Raw genomic sequence first — 21,008 nt, 5'->3', positions numbered from 1 at the left:
GTGGCCAAAAAAATGTTGGGGACTACATAGTTCCGATACCCAAAAACATCTAAAGCCAGTGAGTTATATATAATTCACGAGAAATGGTGAAAACGTAAAAAAAATCGGTCTAAAAACATAGAACGTTAAAAATCTACACAAGAAAATAGATTGTCATGTTTAACTTGACCAAACAAACAAAAAAAATAGAAATCACGAACCCAAAATAGCAGGGGGGAAAAAACTCAAACACGATGCTAATTGAGTTGGAAATAAATAAATAAACAAGCCCCAGATCGGCAGCTTTGCGGAAGAAAGCCATCACAAGCATCATCAGATGAGATGCAGCAAAGCAAACTGAATGAGTTGCACACATCACATTCATCCATTTCGCTACATTTTACAATTAGAAATACAAGCTGTGTGTTTGCAGCAGGCTCGCAGCCTCTAGTGCTGCCACTGAGCGAACAACCATACCAGCTGCAGCTGGGGAGGGCCATTATTCTCTGTTTCTTTTTAACAAGCCATTAAATCTGCACAGCACAGCACAGCACAGCACGAACACACCACATACGCACAGCAAGTGTGTGTTTTCTGAAATCCTCTTTTTTTTATTTGGAGCTGGAGGTATGTTGCTTCATCCTAGAGCACTGAACAAAGCGGCGGATTGCTCCGCCTGCTGCTCGCATTGCCACCTTGGCTTGCCTATATACATAGTGAAACAAAAAGAGGATAGACGGACGAGCGCCGATGTTTTTTCAAGGCTTTATCAGGAGAGAACAATCAATTGGAAAAAAAAAAGGAAGATAAATGTGAGTGAGTGAGTGGACCTGAGTGGTCAGTAGCTGAGTAAATATAGCCTTCACATCGTCAAAGACTGCATCAGCGGATTTGGCGCCATCTACCTGAAAAAATAGCAGTTCATATTTATTTACAAACTTTAATCAGCACGGTGTACGTTCCATACAAAATAAAAAGAATTATTATTACCCGTCGGACCTTCCCCATTCTGTCGTAGTACAGAACAACAGGTAGAGTGGAGTCGTGGAAAACCTGAAACCGCTTCCTTATAGTGTCGACGTTGTCGTCGTCTCTTCCCTGCAGACAGACAACCAGAAGAAACACACAGGTTACAGGGCTTGGCGCTGACTGGAGTGACAAGCAAAGAGCAAGCCTGACACCTGATCGCGGTGCAGGATGCGCCGCTCCAGCTCCTCCCTTGGGCAGTCGATGAACAGCACCAACTCAGGCTCAATGCCAATCTGGTAATTAATGAACAAGCTAGAAGGCATGAGAGAAGCTTAAACAGGACGACGCACGGGGAGTTCTCCGGCCGACAGAGAAAAAAGCTGAGGCAGACGACAGACACGACGTCGATCGGAACTCACAACGCTCTCGTACGCTCGGCGGTTCTCCTCGTTTCGAGGGAATCCGTCGACGAGGAACCTGTCGTTTCCGCTCTGGAGCATGGCCGTGAGCAGGAGCCTGACGATGATGTCGGACGGCACGAGCTTCCCTTCGTGCATCAGGTTCTTGATCATGGCACTGACGAGATATATGGGCATGTCAGAAGGATATATGGCAAGCTGGCGCCTACAACATATCGGAAAATGGCGAGCGATCAGGTGTCACCCGTGTTCAGTATCTGACTGAACTTGTTGGCGCAGGAGGTCGCCAGCGCTCAGGTGGGTGAATCCAAAGTGTCTGACAATCTTGGAGCACTGGGTGCCCTTGCCACTGCCTGGGCCGCCTAGGCAAAAAATATGATCATATACATTCGCTCGATAAAAACACAGTACAGTAGGCATGGCATACCTATGACAAACACCACCGTGATCTTCTTCCCAGGAGGGAATGCCCCAGCTTGACTCTGCATCATCCAACATTGCATCATCAAGTCCTCTTTTTGAAATGAACGGCACAAGATAGTGTGCATTTCTATTAAAAAAAAAGAAGAGTTTGAACAAGGTTTCCTAGGGCGCTCCCCCCAAAAAAAGGGGCAAGCAAAACTTGGCTAGATTACAGATTTACAACTTTTTTTGGATCTCGCGAGGATTGGCTTTAGGTTTACATAGCCGGAAGGATCGCCTGAAGTTGCAAGGCGTCGGCGGTGCCCCAAAGGGTGGCCTCTTCTTTGATTTTCGACAGGAGCGTCGGCACGCTTCTCTCCTTCTATTGAAAAATACAAGAGTTTCGTTCCTTCCAAATTTCCCACACTGTGAGAAGGAGCATGGAGCGTACTCCCTTTCTAGGCATCCTAGGCAGATGAACTATGCTCTGTATAAGCGCCTTGAAGTTTACATCGGTGTGGCCTATGAACTATGCTCTGTATACTGTTGACGTTGAATAGGAGCCTGCTTGAGTGAAGGCCCAAGTTATCTCATCCTCCGTATTTTGCACGAGGCGCATAGATTGCACAATTGTCCAAGGCTCAATGAATTGGCTCAAGTGGTCGATTGCCGAGATGAACTGTAAGTTGATACTTCTCACCCAACCATGGTCAACTAGCGCTTCCTTGACTGTCAAATTGTGACGATTATTATTCTTGTTGCCGCCGCAAAGAGAAGTTGGTTAGTGTTGGTGCAAGGAGTTTCGAGCCCCGCCCATGGAGCATCAGGGTTTGCCCATCCAGCCACAACCAACGTAACTGCAACGCTCTAGAAAATCTTTTTGAATCAAGCATTCCAAGGCCGTCGAGGTTGACAGGACGTGTCACCGTTGGCCAGTTCACTTTACATTTTCCCTCCCATTAGGTTTTCTCCACCGGCCCAAAGGAACATTTTACTGATCCTATCAAGGTCCTTAAACACATACTTTGGGCGTTGAGGACGGAAAGTGTATGAGTCGGCTGCGAGGAAAGCACCGCCTTAGTAAGGATAAGTCTTCCAGCATGGGTGATGTTGCGCCCTTTCCAGGCCACCATCCTGTTATGCACCTTGTCCAGTAGATACTGAAAAACTACCTTTCTCAATCTAGAAACTGTCAGAGTGATGCCGAGGTATTTGACTGGGAAAAACGCCCTAGTCGCAGGGAAGTTGCAAATGGTTTCATTGAGGTTCATGTGATCGCATCTAATTGTCAGGAAGGATGACTTTTGAATATTGGTTTGGAGCCTGGATGCCTTCCCGAAACCATGAAGAATGTAGGTCAAGGCGTCTAATTCGCTTTTGATGGGTTTGATGAAAATGACAGTAGATATCATCTACGTACATTGAGACACGAAGCCGCAATCTATTGCTAGATATTTGTGACAGAGTTCCAGCCTGAGTTGCTAAGCTGAGCATTCTTTGCAGCGGCTCCAATACCAGGACAAAAGGTAGAGGCAAAAGTGGGTCACCCTTCCATGGTAGAACGATTGCCCCGGGATCCCATTGAGAAGAACCTGGGACGAGGATGTGGCCAGCACTGTAGCGATCCAGAAACCAAGTTGAGAGAGAAGAGTTAAAAGGTAGTCTCATCTGAATTAGTCGAAAGCTTTGGAGATATCAAGTTTGATGAGAAGCATCGGAGATCTGTTTTGGTGGAATTTCCTTGCCATGCTACGAACATACAAGAAGGTATCATAGGTACTTCTTCCCTTGATGAAGGCGCTCGGACACTTGGAAACGATGTTCTCCATGACCGGAGCCTGAGGGAAAAAAGCTTCAGAAAAAGCTTAGCGTCACATTGAATTAGGCTGATAGGCTTGAAGTCTTCGATTTTTTCCGCACCTTCCTTCTTTGGTAGCAAGATGATATTAGCTTCGTTTAGGATATCAAAATGTTGAAAACACTGGGCATGAAGGGTATGACCGCCATCAAGTCAAACTTGTTGATGGACCAGCATGACTTGTAAAAAGCGCCCGTGTGAATGAGATGCTGAGTGATATGACGAGGGCATGTACAGTGGAGAGACACCAAAACGGTTCTCCAAGCACAGGAGGTAACTAAGAGACTCTATTGTACAGTAGAGTGTCTATAAACATAGTCTATTAATAAATACAGAATTAAATGTATTTATATAACATCAGATCGATAGAACAGACGACAAATTCGTATAGTGAGAAGTGAGGCATCTGTTGCTACTTGGTTTACGAGCCAGAGGCGTCTCTTCACGGAGAGACGGCTCTAAGATTTTTTTATAAATAACCCTCTTAAACATCTTAAGAGGCTAAGAGCCTCCACATTAAACACTACTGTACATGTCCTGATTGATTGATGGACTCCTTGATCGCATCTGCCATCCGGGCGAGAGGAAATAAACAAAAGAATTGTTTTTTTTCATTTTCATCATCATTAATTAATTAATTAAAAGAAGTGAAGGAAACAAAGAGACTGACGTACGTATGGTGTGATTTTTTTGTTTTGTTTTGTTTTGTTTGTTTATCTCCCCCTTTTTCATTTTTCGTATGATCTGTAGAACACACTTAATTCCATCTTCTGTTCAAAATACGTTGCAAAAAAAAGCATCCGATTGACACAGACAGTAGAACAATAGAAGAGGAAACAAAACGATTAACTGTATGTACATGCTAGAAAGAATATTCGAGCAGGAACGTGAGAGCAAGAAAGAAATATATAGTTACCATGAATGGCAGCAGAGGGATTGATCTTGCTCGCTGCAATGGCGGCGGAGGAGGCCAGGGCACACCGCACACAGAGGGGAGAGAGAGAGAGAGAGAGAGAGGAGTCTGGGTGCAGGAGAGGAGACGGTCCCTCTAGATGAAGCCAGTGCTACTAGTTGCAGCAAAAGGACAGGAGGAAGCTCAAAGAGAGGTGCAAAGCTGGCTGGCGCTGGGATTCCCATTCCCATTTCGATTCCAATTCCACCTCCACAGGGGGGTGGGCAACTGGCTGCGACGCGAAAGATGTGGTCGATTCCATTCCATCCAATCCAACACGCACGTGCCTATAGATTGATCCATCCACTATTGATTCTTGTTCAGTGCTAATATAACGGGTAGCTGTTAAAAGATAACAAGTACTAAAGTACTGCAGTACATAACTATATAAGCCTACTATGTACATTTTAAATTTTGGAGTGACTTCAGCGGTAGGGGAGAAGCTCGATCTTCACCGGCCGCTGCCACCGCAGAAATTGTCCGTAAAAGGCATCCTAGACACTGTTGCACGGTACTCAAAGTATAAAACATAACTAAAACACAATATAATACAGTGGTCATGTCTAAAACATGTGTCTTACCATATTTATTGTACCAATTAGAGCATTCAATAAATTAAAGTGACCAATCAGTTAGTCTCCTCTCTCGAACATAGAGCTAAGACACTGTGTCTTCGTCAAGATACATGTCTTTGGTTTTTTTACATTCACCCCTCTAGACACACTCTGAGACACAACTTAAAACAACCCTTGTATATGCCCTAAGTGTATTAGAGAAGATTAAGGCTTTGTCTACTATTCACGCTAATCCATATGTATTGATGTGGATTTAGATATAAATTAAATTAATTTACACCTAATCCACCCTAATACATATGGATTCAGATGAATACTAGAGTATCTAAACAAGGTCTCAGGCCTTATTTGAATACTCTCGTATTTACCACAATCCACAAGTATTGAGGTGGATTGAGGTGTAAATTAGTTTAAATTGCACTGCAATCTACTTAAATAAGATGAATACGGTAGTTTTCAAACAAGGCCTGAGGGTATCAAATTCCCTTCTATTTAATTTTGAATAGGAAGGGATTTAATCCCCTCTGATCCTCTTTCAATTTACTCCTAACCGAACAAACCCGCATGGGCCGATCTCTACCCGTCTAATGGACATACACATACGACAATATCTTTAATATAATATGACGAACTTAAAATCTCAAGACTGATTTGGTTGCCAAAGAATTGAAGGTGGTCCATGAAGAGGAATCACCTTTCTATTCAAAATTAAATAGAAAGATGAGATGATCCTCATATATTCTCTCTAGTTTTCCTAGCCAGCAAACCAGCCTTAAACGTAGGGCCAGAGTTATTTCTAAAAAAATTTTTATTAACGATTGCCGTTGTTCAACAAAATCAAGGTCCTATTAAACTAGGCATGACTTTGACCCAGCACGCGGGCACCCCTAGACCCTAGTGTCTCAAATAATTCATGTGCTTGCATTGCTCTGGTGCCCTTCTCTGGATATGTCCAGAAAATTAATTCCAAGAACGAGCAGGTTAGCCTTTCTGGATGCAAACTCTATGCCTGCCACATCCATCCATCTTGTCTTTTGAGTTATCTGCGAGACAAATAACTCAATCTCTTCCAGATTTAAGATGTCTTTTGAGCAAATATTGCTCAAGTAACATGACTCAAATCCTTTGGCAAAACATGCTACTACCCGCAGATTTCTTGCTTCGCTAATCTACTAACAGAGCTAAACTGAACATTGATAGTCAGGTCAACAAGCCAGACATGACATAGCCCTCCCAGTACAGCTGTACTGTAATCCAGACAGATGTGTCATGTAAACCACTGCATCAGGCATGATTTTCATTGCGCCATTACCTAGTCGTTCGACAAACAACCGACGCGACAGTAATAACATCTCCAAGCAAATACCATACCTTCACCGGTTTTAAACATTCGGAAACAACAAGCAATTTAAAATGTGCCAAACATTAGAAACACATTTAGCATAAGAACCCTGGCTTTGGTCCAGCGAGTACAGCAAAGATCTCCAAATTTTCTTTTTTCTTGTTCTAGCTGATCCACTAAGCAAAGTTACACAGATTCAGAATATGCTTGTATGAATGCAGGATGCAAGATCACTCCTCCATAGCATCACCACCCTCGGCGACCTCAACCTTCTGCTTTAGAAGTGTGACCTTTGAAGACAGTACCTCTGCGAACAGCAGAATCATGCATTTATACTTTTTATATCAAACGGTATGCCATATCCTATACACAACTATTTCGTTAGCCAGGAACTCACCAGTCTGCCCCTTGGTGAAACTGTATCCCTTTGAACTAGCATAAGTCCTGGGATTCGGCAACTGGTGGTTTCTCAAGTATTCTGTCTTCCCCTGTAATGTCAATAGGTGTTGGTCAGCAAAGCACTCTCAAGGGTTAATAACAATAATATATTCATGTTCTTTGATTTGTTCAAAAGGCAAATATTTGCAGTACAAGATGCAGTGTTGTGGTTTACTCAATTGAGCATTATTGGAAATTGATGACCTCAAGTGTAAATCAAACCATGTGACAGTCCAGCGTATATATTACATTACATACATCTCGAGTCGAAGTCAGTTGTTGCAGAGATAGTTTGAAAGCTCGTTCTCTAACAAGCAAGCAATGCACTTCGTTTTGGTTTGGGCTTTTTTTCAACATTTGCAGTGAAAATGCATGTTGCAGCATTAGTTCTCGTTATAGTTTTGCTTCAAAAGTTTGCTTGGGCCTTCTCCCTGTTGATGTAAGTGAGATTGACCTATGTCCCATGCATGATGAGTCTTGTGCTCTTAAACTTACGCTTGTTAAGTTGGGCCATTTCCCAATGGATTTGTGCCAGGATTTTGGCAGTTCAGTCCTGGAACTCTAAAAAAGGGAAACAGAAAACACATACCTTGGTTATCACGCAGACGTCCACGTTGCTCCCACTACCCAAGTCATTGAAAATACCAGCACAGATTGCTTCGCACACAATCTGTATTCCCTCCTCCCTCTACATAGAAGATAAAAACAATTCAGTACTGATAAACTTTTTGTAATGAAAACAAACACCATCAAATGCAATTATGCAACTACGAACCACCATGGTTAAATCAAGGAACTATTGCACCAGTTCACTTACAGTAAGGCCTTCTTTGTACTTCGATTCAAACACTGACATTGCAGCAAGAGAACCAGAGCCCATGGTGGCAAAAGGAAGAGTATCAGTGGACCCGTGTGGATAAACCTGCACATTACAAAGTTAACGTAACTACTAACTACCTTACATCACACTTACAACAAGAAACAGACAGTTATACTCAGTTACTAACAGTGTGTAAATGTGGCCCAGTACAATCCACTCCACCAAGAACAAGGGCAGCACTGACATGGCCTTGATACCTAACACAATGGCATAAGCTGGTCAGGTGTTGACACAATGATAGAATGTTGTAAATGTGCATGCGAGAGGAGCTCACTTGAAGAGGTGTGACTTCAGTAGTGTAAGAGCAGTTACAACTCTTGATTCGCGGCCCGTTGCATAACGGTGAAGCTGTAGCTGGGAGCTCACCATATCTGAAGTAAATTGAATCAGATGTCAATAAAAAATTCAATGGAAGAAATGAGTGTGAAAAGGCAGCAAGATCTCAGTCTTGTAGTCATCTACCTGTAACGGCCTCCGTGTCCGCAGCAGTTCCTGCTCCACAGCAGTATATATTCGGTGCCATAAAGTGGATTTTCTCACAGTTCTTATCAGCAACTATGGGGCCCTCAGTTGCCCTTGTGTCTGCCCCAAGAACAACCCCATCCTAGATAGAAGCATGACTTAATCCAATATTAATCTCAATGAATGCGGGCATATGAAACAATGCCCATTCAAAACACAATGTTGCAAGGTCTTTCATCTAGCAGCACTGCCTGAGAGCACTAGTGTATATTTACTAAAAAATGGTATAAAGTTGTGAATATGAAATTACTATCCATTAGACTTGTTCTTTCAATCACAAGTAGATGCAAATCAGGATTCAATTAGGATTTGTCAGAGAATCATTTGCAGAGTTTTTTTCATTGGGATGAATATATCTGTATGTACTATGTATACATTTTCCCCTAAGCTAATGCAATGGAAACAAACATAACAAAACACTGGGGACTTTCACTAGGAGGGTGGTTTGCACAGAACATTTTCCCAATTTGTATTAGCAGCACGCGCAACAGGAAGTTGAGCATGGGATTGATATCAGGCAGATTTTGTTTGCAAAGGCTCAATTGAGCAGCTCAGCGCCCCAAAAATAAGTTCCGAGACATAATTAACATAAACGACACAAGCCAGCACGAGGAGGCTCATGCCGACCAAATTCGGGCACATGGGTAACTCTGAACCAGCAGAAGCCACACCAAATTGCCGGGACACCAAAAGTCAACACAACGAGTAGGCGGCCGCACCTGAAAGACGAGGCCGACGATGGTTGTCCCGGTCTTCCTGAATCCCGGGACCTTGAGCCCGTTCTTCTCCAGCATGTTGTTCCGGCGGCACAGGTCGAAGCTGAACCCGCCCTTGGCCGGGAGATCCATGGAGCCCGTCATCCTTCCTGCACCCGCAGAGCCACCGCCACGGATCAAAGTCACGGCGAGTCGTATCGCCACGGGAAGGAGCGAGGTGAGATCCAAATCCAAATCGCTTAGAGGGTTCCACGGCGCAGCAGGAAGGGAAAGGAGGGGCAGCGGCGAGTGGTACCTGTTCGATGGATGGTCGTCGCAGCTTAGGCGAGGGGGGCGCGGCGCACCTGATCTGACGTGCGCTCCGGAGACGATGCGAGAGCGGCGGGGGGCGAGGCTTTCGCCGCTTCCGGTACCCTTTTTGTTTTTTTTTTCCCACTGGATGGAGAGTTTGGAGTTGGATTGGGCAAGAAGAAAGAAGCGACCGCGAATGTTTTTTTTTTCCGGTGCCGGGCTTTCGTTTCGGCGAATGTTCGGCGGATGTCGATGGGCTTTTACATGGAGGCCTATTAAGATTGAACAACAAAGACAGAAAAAAATAGAAGATTTGTTCATCGTTTTTTCCCAATTGTGAGGAAACTCTTCTCCTATTATTCACTGGCATATAGATCGTGCTTATGCTATAGTCCCGGAAAGGAAGAAGTGTCGACGGTGACGGCAGCGTGAGTGAGAGGGAAGAAGTGTCGAAGGTGAAGGCAGCGTGAGTGAGAGGAGAGAGCGATGGGGTCACGGGGAGTGGGAAGGACAGGACCGACGGTACAGAGAGGGAAAGGATGAGAGATGTTCTAAATAATATTGTTCATTAGATTTAAGAGGTTTTCTAGTGATTTGAACTGTTGATTTTGATTATCTAAATTATATTGCCCACTTCCAGCACGTCGTCCATCATCATAGGCCATCCACCAACACGTCGAGCCTCTGCTGGCCTCAAATTCATTTCATTTCTCCAAGTTTTGTTCACCAATTGGATGCTCTGGTACAGGCTGGTCAGCAAATGGTTCAGGGTGTTTGGTTGAATCAATATCAATGAAATAAGCAATGCTGCTTCTGCAACACGGGATTCATCACAACTTGGCTAGGGTGGGTCCTTTTTGGACCATCAATTCGTAAATGAACAGCCCAGGAATTTATTTATTTTTATTCCGTGCAATTATATTTTTTTTGTTCTAAGGTTAGACTATAGTAGCACAGGTCATATTGTTGCACATCTAGCACATTTTAACATGGCAATCAGAAACTGAATAATGCCAAACATTTTCGTTCAGATTACCTCATTACTCACCAACACTATTTATATCTTACATAAAGATCTTTTTTTTTCCTTTCCAATAAAATGCAGTGTTTATCTGCTCCTAGCTTCCGTCCGGGACAAGGAAACTTCATGCTTTTATGTTCATTGCAACGGTACAGAAGATATATATGCCTGTAGCTTAGCCTTTATGTTTATGCTTGTCTTATGAAACTAGAACATCTTGTTGATGTACAGTTTGGGCCTTTGTTGGTAGGATCAAGAACCTGTATTAATGTGTTTTATCTTGCTTTTGGATATGTAATATATGGATACACATAATTACGAAGGGTTGCTATGTGAAACGTGTGCTAAGATGCTATTTTAGTATGCATGTATATATGTAATCCGGGTTATGCTTTTATTACATTTTATGTTGTTTGTGGTCTAATTGCTACCGTAAATGAATATGTTTTGTAATTTTATTTTGATATGTATCTGTCGGTGTTTTGATCCGATGGACCTAATCAACTAGTGACTTTGTGCTACGTATCCTGCTACGTGTCTCAGACCATATGGGTGATGTAAGAAGACAAGATTTATCATGCTTTAGGCAATAGAAGGCTCTACTTCCAACGGGGAATGAGATTTATATTATCTTGCAGCTAGGTGCTTGTAGTATGGGATACAAGTTGATCAAGAGAGGGAGTGGATCCCAAGTCTCTGTGTGTGATTGAGGCTAGTGTCAATATCGATCGTGGAGGGCAAATGGTGAAGTGTTGTCCTCTGCCCCCTGGAAGCCATGGACTCCTCCTTTTATAGCCTCAAGTAGGGAACCCAGGAGTGCCAGGGTTGTCGTAATGTGGAGAGTAGGCGAGTCCGAGCCCCTATAGCAGTATGGCCACCGGGATGGTCCTTCTCCTAGCAGTTGCCTTTGATCAGGTGGAGGATGTCTGGCCCTTGTATCCTGCATTTTGACCGAGCAGAGTGTCGAGACTAGGGTCGGGGGCTTGGACGCGTACCCGAGCCCATCTTGTGGACGAGATGTCTAAGTCGTAGTTGTTGAAACAACGATGAGTATGGTAAAAAGTGCATGGTAATCCATCCCGTATGGTGTAAAGCGGACTTGACACCAGCCCTGTGGTTTCTGTAGCCATCTCGTTGCCGGTGGTTTTTGCGGAAGGGTTGGTGGCATCGGGCGTCCTTCTGTGTCAATGTTGTGTTGGCTGAGGTCATGCTCGAGCGAGACGGAAATTTCTCCCGAGGCTGAGGTCAGGTTTGCGCCTAGACACGTGGCCGTGTAGGGAATGATCAGAACAGTAGTCGGAGTGGTCTCCTGTGGGATTCACGGGAGTGGGTGGCATTTAATACGCTACTGCCAGGGCAGTTGGCCGAGACGGAGCTCGGGCAAGGCAAAGTTTCCTCCCGATGTCGAGGCCGACTTCGGGTGAGGCGAGGTTCCCTCCCGAGGCCGAGACTGTGCCCAGACATCGCATGTCCCATCCGGAATTGTTAAGAACAGTGACCGAAGTGGGGGAGCAATGTCTGGTATTTGCGGATGTGCGTCATCGTAGACAGTGAAAGTAGATGGGACCACGGTCCCATCGTCCTCTATTGACTGTGGTGACATTAGTGGAGTAGGTATTCGTATCAATCGCATTTAATACTGTCACACCCAGTTTTAAGAGGACAAAGCCGGGTGCATCTCATATATGCGCCAAAGAAGACAACACATATAATAACAGAGTGTATAGAGATAAATGTCACAATAACATCAGAGTATTATTACATAGCGGAAGTCTTATTACAAAATAAAAGATAAATATAAAACGAACTAAGGATCATCCTTGGCGCAAGTCAACTGGGAAACGCCACCTAGATCAAATCAAACTCCTCGTTTTGCAGCTCCTCCTGAACCACATGTTCTTCTCTTGTGGGGGTGTGAGACAGCAAGGGTGAGCTCACACATGATCATAGCTCAACAAGTTGTGGGGAACCAGTGGGCATGAACTCACCAAAGGTGGGAGTTCATGTGATGTGTAAGGCTAATCAACAACAGGGGTTAAAGCTGAGCATTGCTTTTAATCAGTTGGTCAAAATTTTATTAGCAGTTACTAGATGTAAGTAAATACCAAACCTTAAATAAAGTAATAGAACAAAATTAATACATAATCCCATGCAATGCAAATGACAAATTAAATTTAAGTTCCATAAAATAATCATGCGAGAGTCATGAGCTGCTCATGACCGTGAGTGTTGGGGACTTGTTCTCAAATGCTAGGAATTAAGAACAAGGCAACACAAAATATTAAATGTTAATATCCTTCGCCCTTCGAAGCATTATTTCTCTAAGGATATAATGATCTTTGGACGAAGGTTATGAAGGACATACCTTCATCAGCATAAAATATAATAATGAAGAAAGAATCATATGAAACATATAAGTTAACATGAACGGTTATGTATTATTGACAACTCATCTCTATTTTACTATGATGGAAGAATAGAAATGATATCAAATTACAAATGTACCTTCAGCTTGTGAGAAGGTAAAAGTACAAGTGTGACGCAAAAGTCAATGCCCAATCAGCGTGAACAGTACAGGAATATTGTTCACCTATTTATAGGCATGGGTCGCAGCCCATGCAAAATTACATTAATACCCATTACATTTAACAATAACCCTATAGTAATTCTTCGAGGTCTAATTTGGCTTTTCATCTTTAAGTCGGTTCCCCTTTTCTGCCGTTATGCCGAAGCTTTTCTGCACATAGCTTCGTGATCGTCTTATCCTTCGTCGTGATCGCCTTTCGTCCCAGTCAAGCTTCGTCTTTAACCGTGCTTTTGTATACCCGCAATCTAACTTCGAAGGTGCCTGTTTACATATTTCTCTTGGAAAACATTGTTAAATCATGTTTTTGAGGACCTTCGGAAGCCGAAGGCCCCCAACAGTAGCCCCTCGCAATATTAATTTGTTAGAATGATAAATTCAGATTGCGAAATGGACGAAGGCTATAAGCCGAAGGTCCGAAAAAACACTTTCCTTTTGCTAGAATAGCAACAGTCATTGGTAAATGGGGCCCTCCAGTCTCCGACATAATAGGTTTATAAATACGGGCTCGCCACAATTTATTGGGCACGCTCTCTTGCCATCTGTTTTTCCTGCTCAAATAGTTTTCTGCCTACAAAAATTTGGTTGCCTCCCTAGTTTTAAGCTTCGGAAGCGAGAGACAAGAATTCCGAAGGAATGTCTGAGGAGAAGAAGGTTGTTGCCGAAATGAAGCTGAGCCTTTCTGAAGAGATGCATCTGGGTTTTCTTGAGTCAATGGCGAAGACGAATACGGAGAAGATTACAAGGGAGATTTTAGAAGGTTTATCTGAAGATACTGGTGAGAGTGACAGTTACGATGCAGATAGCGGGGGTGAAGATTCCGAAGATCGGCCATGGCGACCAAGCCATTCAGTCTTCGGAAAATCAACTATTGGGCAAAGTCACCTTGAAAACATGAAGGGGAGATACTTTCGAGATATGTCCATTGTGAGAGCAGATGCCGGAGAAAGAACTGTGCTGAGCCCTGAAGATGATGAAGTCGTTATCTTCCGAAGCTTTTTAAAAGCTGGGCTACGATTTCCTTTAAGCAGATTCGTGGTAGAAGTTCTGAAAATATATCAGGTTTACCTTCATCAACTTACCCCTGAAGCAATAATAAGAATGAGAATCTTCGTCTGGGCTGTGAAGAGTCAGGGTCTAGAGCCAAGTGCGAAAAGCTTTTGCAATATACATGAATTGTTATATGAAACGAAACCCTGGGGTAAAGAGCAATATCATAACAACTTTGGTTGCTACAACTTCGGTGCTCGCTCTGGATCAAGCTGTCCCGTGCCCACCTTTCGGAAGAGATGGCCTGGAGAATGGATGAAAGAATGGTTCTATGTAAAAAATGATTTGAAGGTTCGAGAAGATATTAAGAATATCATCATGCGCCCCATCTGGCAGCGCTTCGGACTCCGGAAACCGAAGGTGGAAATGGACGAAGTAGCCGAAGAATGCCAACGGGCCTTCGGCGCAGTCTGCTCTTTTATCGGGACAAGGGATTTAATACAAGAGCACATTGCTTTCAGAGTGTGGCCTCTTGCAGATAACTGGGAAATACCGAAAGAAACTGTTAAAGAAACTGACGAAGGTGGGCTAATCAGGCTGAAATATACATTCAAGTATGGAGACAAATTCGTTGAACCCGATGATGATTGGTTAAAGAGCATTGAGACTTTAAGTGATGAATTGCTTGGGGTATATTCGAAGGCCGAAGATACTGCAATGTCAGCAGCCTTCGGAGGCCGAAGAAAGAAAAGACTGAACTGAGTTTTTGATGCAATTGGGTTCGTGTACCCCGACTACCATTATCCAGTGCGAGGGCAGAAAAGGAAAGGTACTGCTTCAGCTGCTCCTAGCGAGCCAGCGCCGAAGAGAAAAAGGGTGAAAGTTCTCACACACCGGCCACGTTACATTGAACTAGCCACAGTGCCTGAATTCGGTAGTGGAACATCTTCAGCCCCCGAGGCTAAGGAACCAACTCCGTTGCCCGGAGCCAAAGAGCTGGCCGAAGTGCCAACAACAAAAGAATTGGAAGAATCAAAGACTCTGTTACCAGAAACCGAAGAGCTGGCCGAAGCGCCATCGACAGAAAAGATGGAAGAAGCAAAAGCATCAACTGAGGGAGTGAAAATATCAGAAATTTTGAGTCCTTCAGAAGAAATTAAAGCAACAAAAATTAAAAAGGGTCCAACAGCGACCCCAAAAAGAAAAAGAATGGTTAATGTGTTAGATGTTTTGGAAACAATTAAACTTCCAAGCACAACCCCAAAGAAGACTGCTGAAACTTCTGAGGCGCTTGCTGAAGTATCCGTTGCTGAGGCTCCGAAGCAACAGACTGAAGTTGGAACTGGGCCTTCAGAACCAACCAAGGTAATACCTTTGGAAGCAGAAGAAGCAAAAATTGCAAGGGCAACTGAAGAAATGAAAATGTCAGAGCCTACTTTGGTCGAAGAAATTGATACTGCTGTCCCCGAAGCAACTTCCAAAATATACGATTATATTGTGCGTCATGCTTCGGGGAAAAAGTTATCGGAAGAAGAAGTTTTTGAAGCTAATCACTATGCCAAAGAATTGAAATATTCGAAGGGGGCACTAGTGTTCAATGGGACTGACGAAGAGGATTTCCTATACTGCCTCCCAGACAATAAAGAATTATCCGTCTGTCGGGAGATGTCTAGAAGTATGGGGTTTCCGAAGCTTGAGGCTGGATTATGTGCTATGACGAAGGAGGATCTTGCGGATAGTCTTGCGTACAATAGCCTGAAGGTATGGGAATTGGATGTTTACAAATTTTATAATTCGTAACTCATTCTTTTATTCTTATACCAACCTTTTTTTCATATAGGGTTTAATTTTAAGCAACGCATTGAGAGCACAAAAGAGTGCCAAAGATGAGAGCTATGAAATTGCGTTCAATAACCTACGATCAGAAGTTATTAAACTGAGAAATGAAGCTCTAGAAAAGGATAAAATTCTGCTTACATTGGTAGACAAGGTAAAAAAGGACGAAGCTACCTCAAAGGCCCAGGTCGAAGCCCAAAGACGTGAAATTAAAGATCTTCATAAACAGCTAGCTAGAGCTAAAGAAGAGCGTATACTTGAAGAAACAAAGCGCGAGCTTAGTGATCAACTGGCCAATCATTTGGAGATGAGTGTTAAAGAGCTTCGTGCGTCCCAGAGGAAATGTTATGTTAAATCCATAGAGTGCGTCAAAAAGATAAAATCTAGCTTCACCAGCGTTGGCGCATTCTCTAGTGAAGAGAATTTTTCAAGAGGCAATCCTGAAGGTCCAATGGAATGGATTAGTCACGAAGCAGAGGCCTTCGAGGAAATTCTGGATAGCCGTGGTGACATCTGCGCTTTTTCGGGTGCTAGGGGGATTGCTGCTGTTTTGGAGAGGAAAGGCTGCGAGCATGTAAAATCCTTAGCGCAGACCGAAGCTACCTTGTCCTCTGAAGACATTAAAGACCCCTCACCCGAAGCAAGCATGGTTGGTGGGAAATTCTTCACCGATATCTGGGATAACGGCGGCCGAGAATTGGCGCAAGAGATTATTAAGAGGAGTGAAAAAGGCATCCACGATGCTAGAAAAATAGCGGAAGCTACCGAAAAAAGTACAGAGCCCGAAGGGCAAATAGGTATTAATTAGTGGTTTTTATCATGCTGTAATTTTTAATTCCAGACTCTGCTCTCGGTTTGTAATAGTAATATAGCCGTATCTTTTCTTCCCTCAGAACCTGCTGAGGCATCTCCGGGCCCCCACCCGAAGGGGGACGATGAAATTAGAAAAATGGCCGAAGCCATTATGGACAAGGTTGTCAACCAACTATTGAACGAAGCTGCGGAGATAGTACTTAAAGAGGATTGAATGCTATTGTAGAAACATCTGAAACGTAAAGATGTGTAATATATGGTAACTTTAAATGTAATATATAATCTATTTATAGTTTAGTTCTTTACGATGCATGAAACTTTGCATACATACCGTTTTTTGAGCCTTCGGCGAAAAAAAACACCTTCCCTTCTTTTCATGCTTCGTGAAGAAAATCCTTTCTATATCACAAGAATTCGCTTACTTCTCCGATGAAAAATGTCCAAGCTTCGTGAAATATTTTCCGAAGCTATAAAAAAAAGTTTTGTGTTGCGTTTCCGATGTGGCTACACTTCATCTCGATTTGTCTTGTGCCTTAGCACAATTTTCTCTTTTCTAAAATATGTTCCGAAGGTCAACACTGTATCCCCTTCTTGTTCCAGGTGCATTATGCTGTATGATGCTTATGTTATGCAGAAATGATGTGATGATGTTATGCTATGCAAAATTGAAAGTCGCCTAGAGGGGGGGTGGATAGGCGAAACCTGAAAATTAAAACTTTATCCCCCAACTAGATCCTTTGATTAGTGGTTAGAACAAGATGAACAATTATTGAAGTATAAAAACTAAGTTCTTGCTAGTAAAGAGTATAGCTTTCAAGTAATGCGGAAGTGATAAATCAATACAACTAATAATTCTATGCTAACAAAGCAAGAAAGCTTAGATGAAAAAGAGCACTAACTCAAGTTCTTTTCTTGCGGAGTGTTGCTTCACTTAAATGATATTTTAACTTGAAACAACACCAAATGATATGAGCAAAGAATAGTGCAAGAGAACTTAGAGTAAGAGAAAGCAAACAAATCACAAGCAAAAGCACAATGAACACGGGTGATTTGTTTTACCGAGGTTCGGCCCTCGAAGGCCTAGTCCCCGTTGAGGAGTCCACTTAAGGACGGGTCTTTTTCAACCCTTTCCCTCTCTCCCGATCACACAAGGATCGGCGAGCTCTTCTTCTTCTCAAGGATCACACTCGATCCCACAAGGACCACCACAATCTTTGGTGTCTCTTGCTAGCTTTTACAAGTCTCCAACACTTTGGAGGAAGTTCGAATGGGAGTCAAAAACTCCACGTGCAAATGAACACAAAGATGTAGCACACACTATCTCTCAATGAATCTCACAAGGCGCTAGGGCTAAACTCAATTGAGTAGCTCTCAATTGCTTGCTCTCTCTTTTGTGGCACTTGTGTTGGTTGTAGTGGACTAAATCTTGTGTATAGGATGGATCAATTAATATAGGTGGTTGGGAGGGCTTGAGTATGTCAACTAGATGACTTGGAATGTTGCTTGGACTCCCACCCCTTGAAGTGGCCGGTTGGGGTGGTATTTATAGCCACCATCCAATTTTGTAGCCGTTGGAGAAGCTGCTGGCGATGGGCGCACCGGATAGTCCGGTGCACACCGGACATGTCCGGTGCGCCAGCCACGTCATCCTATCCGTTGAGATTGGAGCTGGTCGACCGTTGGAGGCTTTGTCCTCATGTGGCACCGGACAGTCCGGTGCAGCACCGGACAGTCCGGTGCCCCTCTGACTTCTGCTCTGACATTCTGAATTCAACTGTACACTTTGCAGAGTCGACCGTTGCGCACAGATGACCGTTGCTCCGCTGGCACACCGGACAGTCCGGTGCACACCGGACAGTCCGGTGAATTTTAGCGGAGCAGTCTTCGTGAAATCCCGAGGCTGCCGAGTTCCTGAGGCCGACCTCCCTTGGCGCACCGGACACTGTCCGGTGTACACCGGACAGTCCGGTGAATTATAGCCGAGTCGCCCTGGAAATTCCCGAAGGTGGCGAGTTTGAGTCTAAGTCCCCTGGTGCACCGGACAGGTACTGTTCACTGTCCGGTGGCACACCGGACAGTCCGGTGCGCCAGACCAGGAGTGCCTTCGGTTGCCCCTTTGCTCCTTTCTCTTGACCCTTGTCTTGTTCTTTCTATTGGTTTTATGTTGAATCTTTGACACCTGTAGAATATATAATCTAGAGCAAACTAGTTAGTCCAATTAGTTATGTTGGTCATTCAACCACCAAAATCATTTAGGAAAAGGTTTAAAGCCTATTTCCCTTTCAATCTCCCCCTTTTTGGTGATTGATGCCAACACAAACCAAAGCAAAAATATAAGAGCATAATTGAACTAGTTTGCCTACGGTAGGTGCAAAGATTGCTTGGAATTAAACCAATATTGATTTCATAAGATATGCATGAATGGTTTTCTTTGTTTTTAACATTTTGGACCACACTTGCACCACATGTTTTGTTTTTGCAAAATCTTTTGTAAATCTTTTCAAAGTTCTTTTGCGAATAGTCAAAGGTAAATGAATAAGAGTTTACAAAGCATTTTCAAGATTTGAAATTTTCTCCCCTTGTTTCAAATGCTTTTCCTTTGGCTTAACAAAACTCCCCCTAAATGAGATCCACCTCTTAGTGTTCAAGAGGGTTTTGATATATCATTTTTGAAATCCTACTTTCTCCCCCTTCTTGAACATAATAGGATACCAATTGAAAATTTCTCTTTGAAAGACTAAGTTTTTGAAATTGGGCGGTGGTGCGGTCCTTTTGCTTTGGGCTAATACTCTCTCCCCCTTTGGCATGAATCGCCAAAAACGAAGTCAGCAGAGCCCATTGATAACTTTTCTCTCTCTCCCTTTGGCAAAAATATATGAGTGAAGATTATACCATAATTGGAGAGCTAGTGTGGAGTGATGGCGAAGGGTAGATAATACCGATAGAGTTTAGTGGAAGCCTTGACTTCGCCGAAGACTCCATTTCCCTTTTAATCTACGACTTAATTATAGAGATCACTTGAAAGCACATTAGTCGTAGACATAAAGAGATATGATCAAAAAGATATATTAAATTAAGCATGATCATAGTTCTATACAACATAGATTGTTCCCCCTAAATATGTGCATGGAGAGAAAGAACACATGTTTTGGCCTAAAATGCCAATTGCACATAATTAGGTTAATGAGAACAAGTCTATATCATAGAGAAAGTGAAGTGCATTGTGTCATAGGATAAGCATGATGCTCATGACAGTTTATGCACTACTGAAAGCATGTTACAAATATTTTAAGCATTTTCCCTTAAGGATTTCAAAGAGGCTTAAGGACCATCCACCTTTGAGACAAAGGCAGCTTATCCTCGTTACAAGGTCAAGCTTTAAGCCCTTTTGACAATTAAATTACTTCATCTAGTTTCAACAAGGATGCATTAAAGCATGAATGAATTTTTGAGAAGTTAAACTAGATATGAAGCAGGGATATGTATGGACATGCTTTCTCTTCCTTTTATACAAGATATGTAAAGAAAGTATAGAAAAAGGAAGATTTAGGTACAAGTTTGAATGAAAGGAAGTGGTTTTACCCTTTTGTACCTTCACATAGAGACGCTCTCTTCATTGTGCTTTGTCTTTAGTCTTGGTTGCTTAAGACCTATACTTAATGACAATATGTGGAAATACTTTGCACAAGAGAGAGTTCTACAACTAGTGATCTTTTTTTTAAGTTATTGTTAGCATATATCAAATGGATCACAAGTTGCATAAATGAATCATGAATTCTCCTTTTTCCTTAGTGCATACCAATAGAAATTAAATTCAAATTACATGAGGCACTAAGAAGCATAAGTGATAATTGAAGTTGTTCAATGATCAACCAATATGCGATCAAGAAAACAACAAAGGCATTAAATTTTCAATCAAGCTTAAAAATAGGAGAATCCAATAAGCATGCTACTTTTAGAAATGAAAGCAACAATCCTTGATAAAAGCGATATTACTTTAACAAGTTTGATTGATGTGAAGTAGCATACTATATGAGAAACTTTATTCTCATGCAAGAGACTATATGAAATTACTAAGACAAAGCAATAGTCTCAACATAATCAAAATATAATAATGGACTCCCCCTAAAGATATGCATCAAGTAATTGAAAGAATTGATTTCGATGCATTCACTTTTAAGAACATAAAGGGAGAAGCATTATACATTTTGATCAAGGCTCATAAATTTAGCAATAAACAACTTAAGCCTTGCAACCTCATAATGAAAAAGGATTTAGAATGCTTACAACCACACCATTGATTGTTGTGAAAACCTTATTGTCCAAGTAGGTGTTGTTGTCCTTGATGTTCTTTCTTTTTCATTTGAGTGTCCTCCCTTTATATTTGTCTCTTTTTCCTTCCAAACTTATTGAAAATACTC

General features: G+C 42.7%; 2 protein-coding genes across 9 annotated transcripts; both read right to left on the bottom strand.

The window, feature by feature from the left end:
- Nucleotides 1-322: 322 nt before the first annotated feature.
- Nucleotides 323-4,708, bottom strand: LOC100281735 (UMP/CMP kinase 1). Of its 8 annotated transcripts, none has more exons than XM_020538952.2 (8): nt 4,544-4,707; nt 1,795-1,917; nt 1,612-1,729; nt 1,368-1,524; nt 1,161-1,241; nt 979-1,077; nt 810-884; nt 323-684 (listed from the first exon to the last, which is right to left on the bottom strand). In XM_020538952.2, exons 2-8 carry the CDS (start codon nt 1,913-1,915, stop codon nt 622-624), a joined length of 714 nt encoding a protein of 237 aa, XP_020394541.1. In that variant the 5' UTR covers nt 1,916-1,917; nt 4,544-4,707; the 3' UTR covers nt 323-621. The 8 variants fall into 8 exon arrangements, with proteins under 8 accessions (XP_020394541.1, XP_020394540.1, XP_035815479.1 ...); XM_020538951.2 differs by having other exon boundaries at nt 970-1,077; nt 1,612-1,720; nt 4,544-4,705; XM_035959586.1 differs by having other exon boundaries at nt 1,795-1,849; nt 4,544-4,705.
- A 1,694-nt stretch (nt 4,709-6,402) lies between these two features.
- Nucleotides 6,403-9,513, bottom strand: LOC100283485 (uncharacterized). Its single transcript, NM_001156385.2, has 9 exons — nt 9,348-9,513; nt 9,056-9,201; nt 8,277-8,418; nt 8,089-8,185; nt 7,942-8,011; nt 7,752-7,856; nt 7,524-7,622; nt 6,894-6,984; nt 6,403-6,803 (listed from the first exon to the last, which is right to left on the bottom strand). The coding sequence occupies exons 2-9, from the start codon at nt 9,194-9,196 to the stop codon at nt 6,727-6,729; spliced, it is 822 nt and encodes a 273-aa protein (NP_001149857.1). The 5' UTR covers nt 9,197-9,201; nt 9,348-9,513; the 3' UTR covers nt 6,403-6,726.
- Nucleotides 9,514-21,008: the final 11,495 nt, after the last annotated feature.

Source organism: Zea mays, chromosome 6 (assembly GCF_902167145.1).
Source record: "Zea mays cultivar B73 chromosome 6, Zm-B73-REFERENCE-NAM-5.0, whole genome shotgun sequence".
Taxonomy (NCBI): domain Eukaryota; kingdom Viridiplantae; phylum Streptophyta; class Magnoliopsida; order Poales; family Poaceae; genus Zea; species Zea mays.
This window is presented reverse-complemented; position numbering and strand designations above follow the sequence as displayed.